Below are 21,965 nucleotides of genomic sequence, written 5' to 3'. Positions count from 1 at the left end.
TGCAGGCATGTCCAAAGTCCAAAACGTTGCTCGTGGGCCACTTGTAAATGGCCTGTAGCTTGTCCCTCAAAATACGCTGATATGGCTTGCCACACAAAGTGGTTATTTAAGCAAGGTCACAAGATTATGATGGCAGGACTATCATACAGTTTGTTGACATGCACAAGTAGGTACTGAGCACACAGAACTAATGTGTTCTCACAGACAGACGGTAAACAAGGAAACGAATGGTTACCCAACAGCAGACACTTCCTGTTAGGTAGCAGACATGACCACAGCAAAGAAGCAGGAAGTCGACAGCGAGGGCTGCTGCTTTCAGGAGCAGTGGAAAGTTGAATAATTACAAACAAAATGTATTCATATATTTTTGTCTTAAATAACCCATATGATGCAAGAAGCAACTGGTATGTTCACAGTATCTAATCTGGCATTCATTCAAAAAAGTCTGGACATCACTGCCTCAGTAGCCCCTTTTACACTGCCAGATTTTTGGCGAATGTTGGGCCGTTTTGCCGGCAAGCGCCGAGCGTTTAGACACACACAGCGCCGGATTGGCGAGTTGATCAGAGGTGCCCAATTTTCCACCTCGTAGTCATATTGGCGGAACCTTTTTGGTTTAAAAAGAACGAGGTGCCCTTCCGCCACGGGAGGGACTGTTGATGACTTGACGCTGCACGTGCGACCCACTGGCGGTGGACTAACAGCAAACAGCTGATATTAGGAATGAGCAGCTAGTAGCAAGAGGGAAACACAAACCTGACAGACACTGTAAAGATGAGCAACTGGGGAGACAAGGAATTGCTCGCCCTCCTTGCCCTCGCAAACGAACAAGCCATTAACCGTCAGATGACGGGGACGGTGAAGGACGAGCCAACTTAGGAGAGAATCGCCGAAGGACTGACCAGCTGCGGCTTCCCTCCCACGTCACTGTTTACATCACACGCTGAGCTACATGTTTTGCTACTTGCTCACGACCCCATTGCCCCAAAAAAGGCGCATTCTGTATAAACAAAAGTAGGCAGGCGGCATTTTGCTGCACTCCCTGATTTTGTTTTTATACTGCCAATGCTGAAAAAAGACTGATTGGGCTTTCCTGCAAATTTGCACATTTCCTATCTAAAAAGGGCTAGTGTTTATTCTACACTCTACAGTTATTCTGTACTACACGCGCCATGTTGGATCCTGACCCCAAGTCCGCAGGCCTTTAATGCATGTCGCCCCCTCTCTCTGTCCCCCTTTTCAGATCTATCTGTCCCATCCAATAAAGGCAAAAGAGCCAAATAAAAAAATCTTTGAAAGAAAAATGACACTTCAAATCAACAAAACACACAGTAATATGTTCTCATAGGGACTGTTTCTTCAGTGGTTCTAATTAAGATGTCTTTCAGCTGTCATTTTTCAATACTTGAACACCACTATTGAAAACTGTTGAAAAAAAAATCTGCTATTGCTGCATCAGCATCATGTACTCTCCAAATCCTACACAACTTTTTTGACCCCCTGTTCCACCTCCTCTTGCTCCCCCCTTGGTAAGCCCATCCAGCCATGGCTGAGGAAGAAAGAGAGAGCATCCTCCAAAGTGCTCTCATGTAGGGACACGATGGGTGAATACAGAAACGTGCAGGCTTTTATTTTTTCTGAGCAAAGCGTAAAAAAAAACCCTCATAAAAGAGGAAAACCGATTGAAAGCTTGAGCCACAAAGAGAGGGGAAAAAAGGGGGTGAAAGAGGGTAAGGGAAACCAATTTCATGCTGTGATCTTGCAACATTTTATAATTCGACTTTGGATGAGCGGCCATTGTTTGTAAGCACAGAGCCAAGTTCAGTTGCTGCTTACTACAACAGAAATCACTGCTTTCCAGCTCACTTCAACTCTCTACTCCCTCTCTCCTTTGTGCTCTTCAGGCCTTCACTGTTCCTTTATACTCTCGCTTCTCTGGTGCGCTCTCCTATTCTTCAAATAAATCAAGTATATATTTCACATTCATCAGAAAAAAATAGGATCCAAACAGTTTGCAATGCCAGCAAATTTACATATGTGCTCTACAGGGCTGTAAATAAAGATTCTTTTCATCTTAAAACAGTCTGTTCATAGTGTCGGTGGAAACAGATCTGCTATCTGGAGTCATAGAATAACTAGTTGAAGGATAATTGTAATTTATTACGTCTTGTTTGCAGATTTTATTTTCCCATTTGTAGACTTAGAGCAATCTGTACAGCTGCCGATCTCATCCACACTTGTTGCCATTTTTCTGCAGCAATTTTTTATTATTTTATTTTATTTTTTGTGGGTATACCAAGGTAGCTAGCTACCTATGGAAGACAGGATGTCTGCAGGTCTTGCAAAAGTCTTAAAATGTCTAAATTCAGATTTGATAGGTCTTAAATATTTTCGGTCACATTACCGCGAAAATGTCTCCAGCCTTACAGACCTAATGACTGTTCACAATTTTTGGACTGACCGAGGAATTTCATTAATAAATAGCATTTATGACAACGGTGAGATTTGACAAAATTTATAAGTATAATTTATATATATAAAAGTGGTAAATATAACTTTGTTTTATCTGTAGACACCCTGTAAGAAGATGACGTCCCAAACAGGGAAAACGTCAGTGAGTGCAACCCCAGACCTTTTCGAATTTATTAGAAATTCAATTGCTGACGTCTGGGAAAGCAGCATCAATGCTAGTCCAAGTCCAATGGGAAAATTCTCATGAATGTGGTATCTCAAAAACACCTTCAAGGATTTCCTTAAATTTGTTCAAGTTCAAACCAAAATGTCACCTCGGAACTAGTGTTGAGTAACGAAACACAGTGTGCCACCAGTTTTTAGACAACCGGTACATAACCAACTGAAGCACAATGCAGATTTCAGTGCATCAATTGGCAGTGACAGTGACATGTGGCAACCGGAGTGAAACAGTGCAGTGTGTGCACAGTTTCGGCTATTTGTCAGTGAACAACTCCTCAAGATCCAAGTCAAGTTCCCATGTCTTGCTTCCCACTTGCTTAAAGTGAAGCTGGTTAGCCCTTAAGTTAGCGAGCGGAGTTAGCCTCCCATTGAAACCTGATTAGGCTCATTTAAGGTGGACTGTTAAGGTGGACCATCTGTTCTCATTGTAGTGACAATCTCAGCAGCTCTTCAACAGATACTGGAGAGATGTTTGGCTGCTGAGTCTCTCCTGAGTTAAGGAGACAATTACTGATCATCGCTTAAGATTATTTTGCTGTTATTAGTACTGTAACTGTTCTTTAGTGTTAAATTATCTATATAATATTATTTTCTATGTGAAATTCTTGACAGTGTCTTGTATTGATCTATATTTGTATATGTAAGTATACTTTGAATTGTTAAAAGTTAATACAGTACATAGTTCAACTTCAACTTTGCTTTTACAGAAAATAACAAAAGCTGTCATGTTGCTGACAAGTTAGCATTTTCTAGCTTTGCATTTATATGCAGATATCTGTTGACTTGCATTTAGAATTGCAATGATGACGAGGGGGAACAGGTTTTTTTCACAGATTGTCTGTCTCATGTATTAGTGTGTGGACAGTGAGTTTCAGCAAATAAGACAAAAGTTTGTTTTGTTTTGTTTTTTTAAATTACCAACTACACCTTTAATTTACCCACCCACCCTTATGGGTATAGAACAATATGAACAAACTACAGATGTAATCAATTTACCCTAAACTAGAACAAGTAGAAGCAAACCTTACATTTGTGAAGCTGGAATTTATGCATGGTAAATTACATAAACTACTAACTGATCAAAAAAAAATTCAGGTAAATCCTGTCAACTGGTTATTCACAGTTTTCTTAGCTCTTTATCCACTTGTGTCTCCTCATCACCCCCTTCAGTTCACGGACTCACTCACGGCGGAGGCGGCACTATCGGAGGTCAGACTCGGACAGTTCTTCTTACCAATCTTCCACAGAGGACAGGTAGGAGCCCATCTCTCCCCCCTCTTCCTCACCCCTCCTCACTACCTCAGTTTATCTTATCAGCTCGAGGTGTCTGCCGAGTTCCTGGTCACACCACAGCGATGACTGATAAGGCAGAGGTGACTTCCTGATCTCAGGCACGACCAGCCCTTATCACAGCTTCACAGGAAGTGGCCCCATATTCACTCCACAGATCGATGCACTCAATTATAATGACATATTGCAAAATCCTGAAAGATGAAGGATGTTGTTTATCACAGTTTTTATGGATTATACTGAGCAGGGTTGATGGTGTGATGATCTGTAGTAGCTACTGGGATAACTGGACACTTCATTTGGTGATAATTAATCCATAAATAATCATTGATCACAGCTGAATACAGAATGTAGAGTCAGAATGGCATCATCAGGGACAGCTCAATAAGTGTATTTTGACTCATGACAAAATCCACTTCAGTTTGAACTCAAAGTGAGGTCCAGTTTTCAAAATAAAGTAATCTGAAGATATTCTGAAATGACCATTTTAAGTCTGTGTGCAGTTCTTCATCACTTACTCGTTGCCATGAGTTTCCTTGGGATATTAAGCAGAAGAAATTATAATTAAAAGGTCCAGTGTGTAGGATTTAAGGGGATATATTGGCAGACATGGAATATAATATAATAAGTAATCACCTGAAAATAAGAATTGTTGTGTTTTTGTTACCTTAGAAAGAGCCGTTTATATCTACACAGGTAATGGGTCCCCATTTGTGGAGATTGCCATGTTGCACCGCCATGTTTCTACTGTAGCCTACAATGGACAAACCAAGCACTGGCTCTAGATAGGGCCACTGGCGTTTTCGCGTCTTCGTGTCAGCCCCTGCAGTTAGAAACCCATCTGCAGGAGAGGAAAAGACCTCAGTCTCCTCAGTAGAGGATTCAGCTCCTGGTTAAAACTTTCTGAACAATGAACACTGAAGGAACTCTAACCTGGAGAAGTTTCACCTGGTTGCAATGTGCAGTCCTCACCTCTGTATACCAATAAATCCCCCTGAATCTTACACGCTGAACCTTTACAAGTATGTAGCATACATAAATGCCACACACCACAGCATTTATAGCCTGAGAGCTTACAGCACAGCACTCAAAATACAGACAGAACGATACAAGACACAAACTGCAATACATAATTAGCACCATAGAATAGGAAACACCAAATTATTCATGGCTGCAGAACTGATTCCTCTTCAGAAATGGTGTCAGTTTGAGTTTAAAGCGACCGAAATCAGGATCCAATTTGAGTTCTGCAGGTGAAGAATTCCACGGACAGAAAAAGCTGTTTTTCCAAATGAGGAGTTACACAGGGGAACCTTACAGTTCCCATCGGCTGCTCCACTGAGCCAGAAGCTCTGAGGCCACCTTTCCACCAACACTTTCAGGAGGGTGCCTTTGAAACCAAAAGTAACCCTTCAGACATGGTACCTAGAGCTTGGGCTTCCACTGCAAACCATAGCCTTAAATGTGGGCGGAGCTGTTGTCACTCACTGCTCCGTCCAGCACTCACTGTATTTCCTCCTTTATCAGTCTGCACCTTGTTTATCATCCACAGAACGAGGCTGCACGCCAACATTTTCAGAACAAAATAAAACAGGCTGCAGTGAGAGTCTCTTTCCATGGGATATTTAAAGACTAGTCCATACCCACTGGTAGCTTTGTCACCTTCTACCTATGCCAATCCTCAATGCCTATGTGCAGTTTCACATAGATTGACCACGTCAGTGAGTAGAAAAACGTGGGACAGACAGAATGACTGACTGACAGAATGACACACTGACAGTTTCCATGATTATGTACAGCATACCATACCATGACTTAGTCATACCAAAAATTAGGAAAAAAGAAAAAACATTGGGCCACAGGGGGAGCCACAGCGATCGGTCGCATTTTAGCCATTTTTAAGCATTTTTCTGTTGTTATAGCGCCACCCAGTTGCCAATTAGAGTTAAATTTCTCCAGTCACCTTGAGGCGTCCTGTTCTACATATCTACCAAGTTTAGTAAAAATCCATATGGGCCTAGATAAGAAATGAGCTCTCTAGCGCCCCCATTTTGTTTGATGGGGTCAATAATGGAGGGGTCCCCTCAGATTATGTGTGGTCATATGCCTACAAAGTTGCGTGGTGATGGGTGAAACCCTTGAGATGTTATACACCTTTATGTGATGAGCCACGCCCTCCACAATATTCATTGCCTTATAGAAGCTCAGTTTTAGTAAGTTTTCCAACTTTTGCCAAGAGGGAGCTTTAGATATTGGTCCCTAGATTATGTTCACCCAGTTTCATGCAGATCAGTCAAACTTCCTAGGAAGAGATCGATTTTAAGTGTTTTTCAAAAAATTCAAAATGGCGGAAAATAGCGCCCCTCCTTTGGCCAATTGATGTAATATTGCTTCATTCGCATCCTCCCATGACCCTCTATCACTGTGCCAAATTTCACATGGATTGACCAAGTCAGTGAGGAGAAAAACGTGGAACAGAGACACAGACACAGACAGAGTTTTCGTCATTATATAGTAAGATAGTGGGTTTGTGCATGTAGTCCTTCTCAGGCAAGCTCAGGGGTTTAGTGGAACCAGAAAGTCACTGAGCATCTGGGGAGCCTGATTATGTAGGCGTTTATTGATGAGTTTGAAATTTGCAAAAATAAAGAAATTATTCAAACTTAACAAGACATACAGAGCTTTAGTTTATATTTGGTAGACCTGTTTGCCTTCTGAGTATTACGTTTCTGCTTTTCCTTTACTTGTCAAAGCACTTTAAAAGTCTGTTTTTATTTATTTATTTATTTATTTATTCCAATAATTTTATTCAGCTGAAACTCAATCATTTCTCCAGGTAGAATAACACTCAAAAAACACTTCTTTACAGTTTTTCTATGATTAAACAGCAGATTATAATTCAATGTTTTTAAATCGCTAAAACAAAACAACAGAAAAAATATAGCTGAAGTAAAATGACAATCTTGCACACTAACATTAAATGTGCATAAGGGCTCATTTTTGTCCCCTTCTCTTAAGTGCAGAATTGGCTCCAAATGAAAAAAAGCATTTATGTCACAATGCCGTGTCATGAAAACTAAATCCAGCATTTTCCCACAGACACCATCTGCAGAAATCTGTGGTACATCAGGCATTAGGAGACCTGGCAGCTGTAGTAGAGGAAACCAACGGAGTGCTTGACCACACGGACATGAAGTGGAGACCAGCAACCAAATCAGTGTGTAAAACGGCTCCAAAATATCGCTCCATCCTCTCAACCGCCACCGTAAGTACACTTTAGGACTCTTAATGATGCTGCCGCAGGTTCAATTTGATTTCTCAGTTATGGCCATGTAAAACAGCTTATTGTCGGTCAAAATAAAACGCCTACAGTGAGGCAGATGGGTTTGGAAAATGATTCTCAATAAAGAAAATCCTCTGTGGTCCAGTATTAAGATTTGAATTCCACATCATAGTATTTTTGTCAGCCAAAGAAAAACATTTTTCAGTAAATGATATGTCTGTCCTCTGAAGGATCAGTATTTACAAAATCCAAAAACTGTACATGGCCTGAGTCTGAGCTCATTTTATGAGTCCTTTACTTTGCACTAATTTTGTCAGTTCTTGTTTTTCTGTTTTTAAAAGTAACACCATCAAGTCCTTGGTGTAGAAGACTCCCCATTACAATAATGACACTGCTGGAAAAATGATACATTCTCAATATAATAGCAATGAAATAGAGTGTTTTTAAAAGCCTATTATCCCTCCTGATGATAAATAAAGGGTCATATTCAATTGAAAATGAACACAAACAAGAGCTATTTCTCATCTCTTGCATATTTGTATTCCTTTATTAAAGGTATTATTGAAAAGTTTTTCAGTAGTGATGTTTTTAAATACAAAGTGAGAATATTTTTGAATTATTTTAATTAACACTGCATCACAACCTCGGTCAAGATAAGGAAAATAAAACACTTGGTTAAGACTTTATGTATTGACCTTAAAAATATTTTAATATTTAATTACAATGTACATGGAACAGAAATATGAACACTTTTGATTTTGCTCCTGTTTTTTCGAGTTGAAATAAAAGATCAGTACTTTTTCTATGCACACAAATCACTTAATTGACCCTTTGCTAAGTCCCACCCCTGGACGCAGACTATCCAATCATAACGTAGCATCGGGTCGGCTCAGACCAGGGTCCGACAACAACACAGCTGTGCTCCATTGACTCTAATGCAGTTGTTTCAGATTTCCTTCATTTTCAGGCTGGTTTTGTGGATTTGGAGCTAAATGTTGTGCCTGGGGCACGTCGTGTATTAATGATACTCGTTACCTGGAGAGGTTGGAAAAAGATATACGTTTCTTCCCTGTTCCAAAACCAAAATCAAACCCTGAAAAGTGTAGGGTTAGCTAGCTAACTACTGAAGATATAGCCTACTGAATGTATACACATGCTGCTTTTGCTTTTTAATGATTATAACAGTGAAACAAAGAGCAACCCTGCTGTACAGGAACCAGTGAAGGGAAGCAGGGAAACTTTGCTGATATTCAACCAGCTGTGTGTCATCGCAGTGTGTGCAGATGAACGTTGTGTGACTTCCCCCGGAGATCCCTGCCCGTCCGGCGGTGGAGGTCCGGGTGCTGGCAGCAGCACGGGGGTGAAGCCAAACACGGTTCATCTGCACACACTGTGATGCCACACAGCTGGTTCAATATCAGCAGAGTTTCCCTTTATATTCATTGTCTTGTGTGGTGATCAGCAGTGATGTGGTGGTTCACTTTTACACTGTGATCTGTAGCTTATAGTTCGGCTTTAGCTTCTAACTATCTTTGTCTTTTTAACCTGTTGTTGCTGCTGAGTCAGTTTGACATCCTGGATATATCCTTCAAACACACACTGTAGACCCCTCTGTCTGCTGCTCTCTGGAATCACTCTTTCATTTTCCCAAAAGTATGATAATATTTCTTCAGGGAGTGCAGTTAGTTACAGTGTGGGCTCCATGTTTACTCTGACAGCATCACAAAGGGGTGGGGCTTAGCAAAAGGTCAATTCTCACAAATTTATTTAAATCCATGTTAGTGAGCACTTTGCCAACATGATAACCCATCCACCTGACAGGTGTGGTGTATCAAAAACAGCATGATTATTACACAGGTGTGCCTTGTGCTGGTTACAATAAAGGCCATTCTAAAATGTGCAGTTTGATTACACGACAAAATGCCACAGATGCCAAACGTTTTTAGGGAGTGTGCTATTGGCATGCTGACCGCAGGAACGTCCACCAGAACTGTTACCAGCGAACTGAATGTTCATTTCACTACCATAATGACCGCACACCATTTGTAACCCAGGACCCAGGATCTCCACAACTGCTTTTTCACCTGCATTGATTGTCTGAGACCAGACCTGAGATGGTTTCCAGTAGCATCAGCCGTCCGGGTGGCTGGTTTTAGATGATCTTGCAGGTGAAGAAGCCAGATGTGGAGGTCCTGCCTCCTCCTCCTGGTCTACAGATTTTAAGATGGTTGGATGTACTGCCAAATTCTCAGAAACAACATTGGAGACAGCGTATGGTAGTGAAATGTACATTTAATTCATGGGCAACAGCTCTGGTGGACAGTCAGCAAACACAAAACTTGGACATAATTTGAGACAACTAATCCTTTTGTGTGCATAAATAAGGTTTTATGTTTTCTATTTCAACTCCTGAAGAAAAGTGGGAGCAAAACCAAAAGACTTGTATCTATGTTTCCTTTTTGTCAGTGTAGATTTAGACTCCTACAGGATGCAACAAAGCCTGTAGTTTACGAGCTGTCTGCAGTAAGATCTGTGGCGTACTGCATAGTACGCTGATACGAAACAATGTTGCTGCTCGCAGCAGGAAGGAAGCGCTTGTTTATTGCCCAAGGTCATGATAGTGCAACATACTGTGCTTAGTCAAAGCTGTAAGGTTAGGGACCTGCCACACTGCTTCCTGTACTGGCACCCAACGCTGGCATTGGATGCAAATCACGTGCTCGTTTAATGTCAGCATAATCGTTAGGGTGAGTGGGCTGAAGCAGGAGACTAAGATAAAGAATGATCACTTGCTTTGCATTTTGCAGTTAATGCCGTTTTCTTGCCGCAAAAGCAGGTCAGAAAATCTTAGTTACTGCAAACCTGCTGTCATGATCATATGTTTTTTTTATATATTGTATGTCGTGTGTGACGTCTAAATACATGCACACTAGCATTCTATCAGGAGTCAGAATTTACATGGTACAGAAGCAGGTGCGGGGGAGATAAAGCCGTTTCATTTGGGCCCCTCTGGTCCATGCGTCTTCCACACATTACACATCCAGCAGTTTCAATTACTCCGATTGCAGATCTGAACTGCAGCCGAAATGAAACCATCATCTTTTTAACAACATCTTTAAACAGTGATTGACAGCCAGTGGAAAACACACTTTGAATTTTAAAACCGCGCTGTTTATTGCAGGTTGAGTTTCCTTTCCTGTTTTTAAAGTGATGTTCTCCCAGAGAGCCTCATAAATACAGCTGTGTCCTTAAACTCATTGTCTCATGCTTATTGGAGCATGAAATATATTTAATTTCTCTCCAGCAATCATTAAGTTATGTTAATTGCGCAGACGAATGTTTTTAATTACACACCACAGGGTTTTAATTGAAATTCAATAAATTAATCCATATATTGAATCATGCCCGGCATTCAATATCCCGAAGCCTTTCAGGAGGACTTTGCATGGTTGCTGAGGGGTAGCCTTACTGTATCGCAATTATTAAGTGGTGTTTGCATTTATTTATGAGTCTTTGGTGGATAAAAGCACATAATTTCAGAAGTACTGCAGAATGATCTTTGCTGAATATTTCTTTCCCAAAAAAAGCAGTCGGTAAAGGGTAAGGTAGGTATGACCGGACAGAAAAACGACATGAATGTGGTTGATTGTAATAAATGTCAGCCTTCCCTGTGAATATAAGTGATGAATTTCTTTTTGTAGTCGCAGCATAAGAAACGTTGTGGCACCAAAAGGGAAAGAAAGCTCAAAAAGAAAACATTTGAAATGTTTATTTGAAGGCAGCCTTGTCCAAAAAAAAAAATCTCCAGGTGACAGTGAAGAATGTGTCTGATTAAAATGTGTCTTTCTGTAAGTGAAATCTTTTACTCTTGAGTACGATGCAAGTGGTAAAGAGGAAATTTCCCTCAGGGTTGGTCTGTTGTGTTGACTCTAGACTAGATAATGGGGAGGACAGACTGGATAAACCCTCTGAGTGCCTCGCATTCAATAAATAAAGAGAGATCATAATTTTATAAGATTAGTCAACTATGATCCTCGGAGAGTCAGTATCTTTTTCCGTCTATAGTAAATAAAAAAAATGCTTTATAGCTTTAGTGTGCAGTAGTTTTAATCGCATAGGAGCAAGTTTTCTGGGACCTTTCACTCCTGAAAAACTCCCAAACAATACACCATTAAGGAAAGAAAAAGGAACATGCCAATATAAGTCTAACTGGCTCTGGGTTTGAAGAGAGGGTTATTGTCTTTTTCTTGCAATTTACGACTCTAATGATGCACTTATGTTGCCCGCTCTTCCCTTTTTCTTACACCTTACCTACTTAAGGAGGAAATCTTGATTGGTAAGTCGATGCTATCCGCAGATTTAGGGATTTACTTGTAGGTCGGTGCAGGCTAATTATTTACTTCTTACAGGAGAAAGAGCACAGTCATCTGTCCCATTCTGAGGGCTTTCTTAGTTAGACTGATGGGATCTCTCTTTGTCTGCAATCCTTTTCATTTCTACATAATACCCATTTTGTGATGTTTGTTCAATGTTCTTTAAATGAGGCTTTTTCAATGGGGCTATTGTTTACTCTTTTTCTCTTCACTCGAGTTAGAGCCGGTAGATCTTTCCACGCATAGTTTTTCTTTCTTCTCTGCTCTTTTGTTGTTCCTTTCATATAATTGTTTTAGTTTAGACTTACTTTATCTCAATTTGTTTCTTGTTGATTTCTTTGACTTAAGTTGAGTTCAGACTTTCTTTTGGGGTTAATCGCATGCTTCAAATTTGCATGATGTCTTTATCTTTCAAAGTTTTCTGTCCCGAGGAAAAAAAAAAAAAAGAAGTCACTTCTCTGTGTTTTCAAGGGAATATGTGCCTTTGTACTAGAGTATTCACAGTGCATCAAAGCAGATAGCAGGTTCCATTGGTCAACACACACGTGGTTTTAAGCTGCAGCCTGTTTGTCTGTTTGCAGATTTTGTCGCCAAAACCTGGAAGCGAGCTTTTACGTGGAAAAGGGTCTCAGCATTTAGCAAGCCAGACCGAAGGTCCGCACGATTACGATTCTGGGAATGACACATCTTCGCCGCCGTCGAGCAAAACTGGTGTTTCTCAGGCGAGTGTCACTGACAACAAGAGGAACCGCTGTAAACGTCTGGCCTCGCCAGAGAAGCTGAAGTTCACTGACAGAGACAATGCCTCTGATTCAGGAAACTCTGTGACCAGCTACGCTTCCCTGTGCAAACCTTACGGGGAGGACGGCCTGTCTGCAACCCTTTTCACTGGAAACGGCAAGAGGTAATGTTACGTTCATAATAAATAATCCATCTGAACGAATGCTTCCAAAGAAAATTGCAAGTTGTTTGTCTTCCGTTTCCACGCTCTGTTTCCTCTTTTGAAATATTCAGTTTACCAGTGAGAATAAGGGGCAGCATTTCTTTAAAACAACCCAGGATACAGTGTGAGCTCTGTCACTTAAAGCAGAAAAACGTGCTTCCTTTGCAGAGAGCAGATAACTTTGGGGTGTCGGGTAGAGGTCATGAGATCTCCAAAGACTTCCAGCTGCTCACAGAGGATGAGAGAGACGTCTCGAAGACGACTGAAAACCCGGTCATCCAGCAGCAGGAGCAGATCCTCGAGGAGTTCTAGATATTCCGGTCGCTACTCTCGAAGCCTGTCACTGTCATCTTGCAGGTGGGTTTAACTGCTTTTAAATTAAACATGACTAACATCCAACAAAAGTACATTTCTGCTCACATGTATTTCAGTTTGCATATAAAAAAGTGTAACTGTGGTACAGATATTCATGGTGCCCAGAGGATGACTCCTACAGAGTTTGGTGATTCCTTGACTTTTCCTAGCAGCACCAGCAGGTCAAAGTTTTCACTTTTACTCGATTAATTGGCACAAAATTTAGTAAAGACATTCATAGTCAAGGTCTGAAATTAGCACCTGGCAAATATGGGTAGATTGTTTGCAGTAGCGTGAAATTGTCAGGCCATGCGCCACTTTGGCAGACAGGGAAAAGGCACAACAGGAAGACACAACTGCTGTATAAAAGCAAAGTTATTTGCCATAGAAGCATATTTTTTCACTGTATTCTAACCAACAACCATCAATAAAAGGAGAAGGACACACAATCTGTACACCCACTCCTCATTGTGTGGACTTAAATACTTCACCTGTCAGTTTCATCTGAAGGAACAGCTCAGGGCAGAGCGAGTGTGTACCAGTCAAGCGAGAGAAAGAGAGATGTTGGATCAGAGCGGACAGCTGTTGGCGATCAAAGCAGGGGAGAAATTAACAGCTAAGTTGTCAAGTGGTAGTGAATGTTCAGTGTAGGGTTCAGTTTGTCCATGAACAAACACAGCAGCTCCTCAAGACCCAAGTAAAGTTGGTATGTCTTGCTTCCCAGCGTAGGCGGGCATGTGTAGGTATGCACGTACACATGCACATTAAATTGTGTTTTGATAAATTAAATGTTATTCATTTATTGGTGGTCCCTTAGGGTGCTTTCACACCTGCCCTGTTTGGTTCGGTTCAATCAAACTCAAGTTTGTTTGCCCCCTCAGTGCGGTTTGTTTGGGCAGGTGTGAACACGAGACCTTCTTGAAGAGGTGGTCTCAGTCTGGTTACAAATGAACTCTGGTGCGGTTGGTTTGTGGTGAGAACGTGTTCCGACCTGGATGTGAACCAACTGCAGTCACATGACACATTGTTTGGGTTAAACATGAGCATGTTACAGTCCTGGAGGATTATTAATGTGCACCTCCTCCTGTACTGCCTTAATATGCACATTCAGCACATCCAATGCATCAAAACATTGTTTTCTAGTTGGAGCTGCGCCTCGTTTTCAAACTGTATGGTTTGACTAAAATGAACAATGACAGCAATGTAGTCCACGATGAGCAGCGCTAAAATCAACCTGTGTAGTTGTCCCTCCATTGTGACATTAGAAAGTGTCACATTTATCTTGCAAGTGTACTCTTCTTCAACGTTTGCTTTACTTCCTGGATTTTTCCCACATGGAAATTCTGACCAATCAAGAGCAGCTTTCTCACGCAAGGCATTTGATCTGGTCTGCTTGTGAATGCTGCCGTGAGAACATGAACCAACTCTAGGCAGTTATACAACTTTGAAACAAAATTAGTCCCTGATTCAGACCAAAGCGAGACAACTCTAGGGGTCCGTACCAAGTCTCTTAAATTACTGCTAGTTATCTTACCTAGCCGACTTTGCTAGCTCTTTAGCCCCTCCCACCTAGGAAAAAATGCAAGGAGCTAGCGCTAGGAGCAATAAGCGAGCATTGTCGGTTTAAGAGACATGAGACGTCCTTTCCACTGAAGCATCACATGAAGCAACGTCCATTTCTGATGACGGCGGCACCGCTGGATCTGCTCTATAAAGCAGCCAGCGTCTGGCGTTACTATGGGTACATCCCAAGTCTCATATTCGCTGACCAAAACAGTAGCCCCCACCCCCCGCCATCATGACTCTGGTCACACACAGCCGCACATCACCGACAGTCCGATGAACAACGCAAGGGGTTGTGGCTGAAATAAACCTAACTGCAACATAACAATCTTGCATGAAATATCATTACTCTTTGAAGTAGGTATGTGAATTACAGCGATTCATTGCAAAGAATGCATGTAACGGGTACTTACTCTTGTACTGTTTCTCCGCTATCTCGTTCAAATATGCCAGATGTAGAGGGCGGGTATTTATATGCCATGGCGTTCAGCTGAAAAACTCTTCCGGATAGGAAGCTCTCGACCATCCTAGCTCGTAGCTGCTTAAAGCTTGCTGCTAGCTCCTAGCGCCAGCTCCTCGCTGCACAAATAAGAGACTTGGGACGGCCTAGAAGATGGCGGACCTCAACGACTTCCGGTTCAAGCAAGGAGCTAGCAGTAGCACTATAAAAATAAGAGACTTGGGACGGACCCATTGTCTGAAAGCACCCTTAGTCTTGTTTGAATACACCTTTACATGGTGGTACCTGCTACTTGTATATCTGTGTTGCAGAAGCACATTCATGCACTGAAACTCATCATTACATGCCTACAGTGCACTTGAGAGCCCAAAAAGTAAAGAATAGAAAGAGCAGGTTTGTCAGGGTCAGGCCTCCTGGGAAGCCACTCAGCCTTGCAGTTATTTTTCCCAGGGGCCACTCATGGTGTAACAGCAAAAAACTCCCTTGTGGCCCAAAACGCATTTTTCCCATTGGCCACCATTGCGAAAGAGACGTCCACCAACAAGGTCACTTTTGAATCTTTCTATTTTTGAGCCATGAGGGTTTTATATAGCTACGTAAAACTTTCCTGGAGCCGAGAAAAGCCATTTAAAAATCCATGACAAGTCTTCAAGTCTATGAGACAAGCAGGAATTTGCAGTGGTGCGCAGCAGGAGAAACTGCACATATTCAGTGGGTTGCATACTGCAGAAGTAATTCCAGAAGCTAGCAAAATTCTGGCACATGTGGCAGACAAGCAAATCCATTGGAATGAATAGGCGCCATCTTGGCGTCCGGTATATGGTTATTATTAAGATCAAAGTTTGTTTAAAGTTCAGATGGGGCAAATCCATCAAGGAAAACAAAAATGAATCAGAATTATTGATGTTGTGTGTATATATAATATATTTGCAAAGGAAGTTGATGGAAACTGATATTTTATTTTGCAGAAATTTCTGTAATCTGTAATTGTATATAATAATTGTCATTTGTCTCGTTGGCAGCTCGTACTCACGCTCTCCAAGTTACTCAGCTGATCTGAGGCGACGAGGCAGTGTGGCCAGCCTGAGCTCCAGAGGAAGCTACTCCAGACACAGCGCTGACAGGTGAACTTTACCAAATGTTTCAGCTGCTAATGACTCCTTATTAGCGGGGTACGAGAACAAATATACATTTACATTGTTGATGTCATGGCTGCTTCCCAGACTACGAGACAGAAAGAGAACACACAGCTCCAGAGACACAGATATGAAGCACACACATAAGGTCAGTGGGAAGAGACAAAGAAGGAAATCCTACTCTCCTATGAAGAAAAGAAGGAGAGACTCACCGAGCCATCTGGAAGCACGCCGAATCACAAGGTACAGCTTTCCCAGCCTGGTTATTTACAGCTACAATATACATTATTATGAAATGTGCTCTATGTAAATATGTCCTGCTGCTCCCACCCTCCGCCCCCTCAGTTGGACAAGTCCCCAACCTTAAATCTTTCTCATGGTATTGATGAGCTGTGTACCTTGAGATGGCATTAAGCCAGAGGATGAGATAATCGTCAGCTCCAAAGCCACCACAGGTGCGAAGCAGATGGTGGAACACAGGCAATCTGAGATGTAGAAAAAAAGAACAAGCAAAGCGTGACAGTCACTTTTTAAAACAGATCTTGCTTGCTGCACAGTTAGCTTTAGTTTTCTTTTATTTCATGCTGGTCTTTGACAGCAGCACACAGAAATATGTATAAAGGAGCACATGACAGCCACAGAGAGGTTACAAATAACAGATTTGATGTAATCACTGCCCCACTAATCGATATCGTGTTAAAGCCGCACTGTTCTGGGCCTGGGTCTGACTTTGTAATATGAACAGTGTCACTCATACACAGACAAAGTTAGCTGCTAAAGAGACGGGTCATTTTCATAGGAGTTGGTGGAGACCAAAAAAGAGCTAAAAGGAGAGTGAATATTGCACCTACATTTAAGTGGTGTCCAGAAATGTAATGCCAAACGATACAATCGTTGCTCCGTGTCCACTAGATGTGTAAGGAAACTTGTTTGGTAACACTTTAGTAGCGAGTGACAAAGTAACAAGTTAATAATTAGATTTTTTTTTTGGTAATTTTACCCCCCAGTTGGCCACCAGAGAGAGACACAAAATATGCTGAAAAGAGAACTGCAGTATTGATATTGGAACTTGTTCGCAAACAGTTAGCCTACTTACAGGTCAAGCAGACACAGAGTAGCATTAGTGTTATTTGGAGTTGTGTTTCCACGTTAAGGGCTTTGCACACTGAGTCCATTTTTTTCGTTCAAAATTGCTGCTTGTCTAAAACTGAATACGACTTCACGCTTGCACACTGAGTCTGAAACTTTTGTCTGTCATGAAAATTTTTGGAACAGGTTCGATTTTCTGCGTTTCTCGCATCCGTCAGAGCCTTTAGAGACGTTTGACCAAGAATCAGTGAAGAAGACGTGGCGATAAGACAGAGGAACAGGGTGCACGGAATCATTTCATAACTCAGATCGCTCACTTTCAACAGGTCAGATAGTGATATTCAGGTGGATGATGATGACGATGATAACAATTTTTTTTTTTTTTTGGATGATGGACTAGAAAAATGCATCTGAAAAAACAGACTCTGTGCAGAGGCCCTAAGTCTCCTTTAAAGGAGCTGTATGCAACATTCAGAGCATATCTGTGATTCAGAGACTGCATACGGCTCTCAACATGGAGGTGGCTGAGCTGACAGCTAGCAGCATACGGGGCTCACAGCGCAAACAGTGCTAACAATGGCAACAGTGCTAACAGGGCTAATGATGTTAACATAGAGGGGAACCGAAGGGTGGGCACTACGCTGCCGACATAAAACCGTTCCACCTCCATGCGTCAGACCCTTTAAGTTCTGTTTTGATGGAAGTATCTGTCTCATTTGCTCCAAAATGCTATGTTCAGCAGCTAGCTGCTAACCTTGTCTGCTGTTTGTCACAAAGCTGGTAGTGTCCAGTGTATTTACTGAACTAAAACAATGAACTGAAAGACATTGTACTGCTCCATAGAGCTGAAAGGGACCACAGAGTGGGTTGATAATTCTTGTCAGTTTGTCCCCAGAGCGACCCCTTCCAGGTTACACAGATTTCATATTAAAATATTGGTCATTGCAGCTTTAAGGTTTAGTATAAATGTACACATTGCAGTTTGAGTTTTCTTCCTGTCTGTTTTCACACCGCTCACCTTTCTGGCTTTCCACAGTGCCAGGAAGCGACCCATCCCTTACTTCCGACCGAGCCCTTCCTCCAGCAGTCGGTCCACCAGCGTGTCGTCCTGGAGCAGCCTCTTCACCCGCAGCCGCAGCCGCAGCCCGATCCACAGCATCACCCGGAGCAGGAGCCGGAGCCGCAGCCACAGTTACTCCTCCTACAGGAGCTACAGCCGCAGTTCATCCTGGAACTCAATCTTTGGGACCCGCAGTCGCAGCCGGAGTCGAGGTTCGTTGAACAAACGCAACAAAACCAGGTATTAGGTTTCTGAGAGCACATTAAGGGACTGAAGCTCCGGTTGTGTTTCCATTTGAGAGCGGGGACGGTGGATGTTGGAGGAGCAATCGAGTGTGTGCGTCTCCGTGCCCCTGCTTTGACGCTTGAGTGGAAATGTCCCCGCAGGGGTCCAACCACATCTTTCATTGAGGCAGTCCTGTTCACTCTGCCCACAGAGACCACTGGAGACTGAATGTCTTTTTGTTTGTTTGTTTTGTTCTTGTACTGCATCCTCTTGCATCAGCACTCACAATGGCCTGAGACTGTTCATCTCTCAGATATTTACAACAGGAACTGCACATAAGACAGAAACAGTGTTCCTGCATTTGATCAATGCACATCGCTGTTCTTTATTTTATGTCCATGCACTTCCCATTTAATTTTTCTTTTAAATTAAGGCTTTAACATTTTTAATCTTAGTATTTATTTTAAAATGGTGCATAATGAGGCCTGAACGTACCAAGAAGAGTTGAAATGACTTTATTCTGATGTTATTTTTGGGGGGCAATGTACAGTATGTGTTAGCTAATGCAAGAGCAGATGCACCAGGTGAACGTCGGGCATTTACTGTCCCACAGGTCTGTATGTTATGGATTTTCCCCCAAGAAGTGAAGCATTGAGGTAACATTTGAGCCGCTTGATCTGAGTGTTTACAAATGGCTTCAGAGGGATCTTTGTCAGGGATAAGGAAAAGGTTTATTGCTCTGATCTCAGCACTTCACAAGCCGGAGAGCAGGCGCGTTTCCTCTGAAAAATGAAACGGCGAGGGTGGCCTGACGGCGAGCAAACTGCCTGTCAGCTCAAATGTCAAATTAATTTATCCTCTGATCAAGTGGAAAACAATTGAAATGTCAGTCCGTGTAATACAACAGAGAGCGATCGAAACGTTGCGCAGGGGACAGGGAGGGGGGGATTCATTTGACAAAATCTCCCTGTGTCAGAGGAGGTATTTCCTTGACAACTCATGGCGAATAAAACATAATGAATTTTAAGGGAAAAGGATACTTAAAGGTGAATATACTTGTACTTTTTTATCTACTTCAGTGCTTACAATTTATTTTGGGCTGGCTCTACTAATATATGCAAGTTTCTGCATTTTTATTTGATAGTTGTGATTTGAAAAGATGGCACAGAAAAAAAACGATAATGTTTTTTTTTTTTTTTTTTTTTTTTTGCTACAACACTGGAACCAATCAAATCAGTGATGTTTTTGTTCTTGAGTTATATCACGACAGAAGGTCAAGTTTGTAATTGTGCAGCACTGCTCATATTTATTACTTATTTAATATTTATTGGTTTGTTGTCCCTCTCAGTAGTGGTCAATCTTTCTATGCAACACTGTCAATTTATAGTTATTCTGACACTGCTGTAATTTATTTTTGGTTTGTTGTAAATTATTCTTGGGTTTTGCCACCTCACTCACACATAAACCTCAAAGTAGAAGCAAACAGTCAAAAGATGGAGGAGCAGATAAAAAGGTCTGACCTTTTGTTTTGGGTGCTTGACCTTAAAAGAAGCTAAAGTTTGATATTTTGGGAAATATAGTTGTTTTCTTTCTTGCAGAGAGTAAGATGAAACGATTGATGCCACCTAATTGCTACAGCTAGCAGCCGGCTAACTTAGCTTAGCATAAAGACTGGAAATAGAAAAGCAGCTGGCTTTCCTATCAGGAGGTTCATAAAATCTGTCTACCAACTCCTCTAAAGATTACTCATTAAAATATATCTCAGGTGTTAAATCCTTGCCAAAAGCTGTAGGGTAAGTTGGGTATTTTTCAAGTGACTAATGGAACAAGTATTGAGCGAGAGCGCTGCAGCCTGCAGTGGCGAGACTGAATTGAGCGCTGTCAAAGATCATCCACTAAAAGTGTTGTTGCTTTGCCACTGACAGGCGCAGATTATTTTTCTAAGTGTCTAACAACATTATGGAAAGGATCCCTACTAATATAGACATTTTTGTTAAAGAGTAAGATCCTTTTTGTTTAACCAGAAAGAGCCCCGAACTTGCTGTTGCCAGTTACACCAGACTCCACTTAAATAAACAGTAATTTTAGCGACTGTAAAACCAGCATATTTACACATCTAACTGCATGAATTAAGGATTTATTTCAACCAAATCAGAGTTAGTGATTGTTGGAACAGCCATAAGATGAACCAAAATTGTGTTTGTGAGGTGTGTTTAGTTTCTGTCAGCTTTGAATGAAGTGTGTTTTACAATAATAAAGTTGCTGTTTATTTAAATGGAGTTTGGTGAGTTTTGTTATACCAATTTCAAGGCTGTTTCTGGTGAAACAAAAAGGATCGTACTCTTCAACAGAAAGGTCTGTCTCTGTAGGGATCATTTCCATAATGTTGTCAGACACTTAGAGTAACAATCTGAGCCTGTCGGTGGCAAAAACAAGCACTTTTAATGGATTTAAATTGCTGGTGCACGAATGCCCTATGTGGTTATATTGCAGCTGTTTGCATTGCTGCTGGCTGCAGCGCTCTCGCTCAATATTGGACCAGTTTTAAGAATACTTGTTCACATTAGTAACTTAGACACAAAAACATGGCAAAATAGGGTCCAGGTTGAAAAATACAAACTTTCCCTTTAAGTGTAGAATTACAAGTCATACGAGAGTCTCAGACTATTTCTTGGCTGGATGCAACTCAATCGTGAAATCTCCACCACTTGCCTGGAAACCTCACAGTCACTGCGCCTGGCCAAGAAATAGTCCAATGTTCTTACATTTTGCTTGAGCACAAAGACATGCATGTTAATTAGGAATCTTTAGATGTGCTGGCAAGTGTATTTTTTACCTTTAGACAGAGCCTGGCTACCTGTTTCCCCCATTTCTCATCTGTATGCTAAGATACGATAACCAGCTGCTGATCATAACTTTTATCTTTCGTACAGACATAACCCTCAGCACGAAAGCAATTGAGCCTTTTTTTTCCAAAGTGTCAAACTATTTCCTCAAATTTAATTCCGAGGCTGACTTCAGAGTTTGAATCTGCAAAATAAGTTTGAAACTGCCTTTCCATATAATTAAGAGAGTTATATTTCTCACTCATTTCAAACCCGTCATCCTGTCTGTGTAACTGCTCCAGGCCTGATAGACTGCTCTCTATGCACTCAATACTCTCAGCTTATTTCCCTGAATGTCAACTAAATTGGACGAATGAGGGAAATATGACGCTGGAAGAGGAAGGGACTTGGCACAAAAGTCATCCATAAACTATGAAGTGATGACGACTCGTGTCAAGCGGGAGATTTGTGGAGTCTTGTTGACAAACTTTCTAGATGGGCGGCCCTCCCCCCATCTCACAATGTAAAGTTTACATCAGTTCTCGTGCAAGATAATTTTGAATATGTAATTAATGTGGTGTAAATATGCATCTGCATTGTATAGATTATACAGAAAGTGTGATTATTTGATTTACAGAATGTGATTTGGGCCTTGTTGGATGTTAAAATG

At 41.5% G+C, this 21,965-nt stretch overlaps 1 protein-coding gene and 1 long non-coding RNA gene across 2 annotated transcripts in view; one reads left to right on the top strand and one right to left on the bottom strand.

The window, feature by feature from the left end:
- Positions 1–18,635, top strand: part of srrm4 (serine/arginine repetitive matrix 4) — a 103,932-nt gene extending 85,297 nt beyond the window's left edge. Inside the window, exons 7-13 of the mRNA XM_033620540.2 lie at positions 3,865–3,948; positions 7,084–7,249; positions 12,222–12,544; positions 12,752–12,940; positions 15,983–16,084; positions 16,184–16,339; positions 18,222–18,635. Coding sequence (XP_033476431.1) covers positions 3,865–3,948; positions 7,084–7,249; positions 12,222–12,544; positions 12,752–12,940; positions 15,983–16,084; positions 16,184–16,339; positions 18,222–18,492 — 1,291 coding nt within the window. The 3' untranslated portion in view covers positions 18,493–18,635. The remainder of the gene's footprint in view (positions 1–3,864; positions 3,949–7,083; positions 7,250–12,221; positions 12,545–12,751; positions 12,941–15,982; positions 16,085–16,183; positions 16,340–18,221) is intronic.
- A 2,189-nt stretch (positions 18,636–20,824) lies between these two features.
- LOC144464248 (uncharacterized) lies at positions 20,825–21,327 on the bottom strand. The gene is made up of 2 exons (XR_013492000.1): positions 21,191–21,327; positions 20,825–20,978 (listed from the first exon to the last, which is right to left on the bottom strand). It is a non-coding gene; the product is annotated as an uncharacterized LOC144464248 (long non-coding RNA).
- Positions 21,328–21,965: the final 638 nt, after the last annotated feature.

This window comes from Epinephelus lanceolatus, chromosome 9 (genome assembly GCF_041903045.1).
Source record: "Epinephelus lanceolatus isolate andai-2023 chromosome 9, ASM4190304v1, whole genome shotgun sequence".
In the NCBI taxonomy this organism is placed as follows: Eukaryota; Metazoa; Chordata; class Actinopteri; order Perciformes; family Serranidae; genus Epinephelus; species Epinephelus lanceolatus.
The sequence above is the reverse complement of the archived record's forward strand: the minus strand, read 5'-3'. Positions and strand labels throughout refer to the sequence as shown.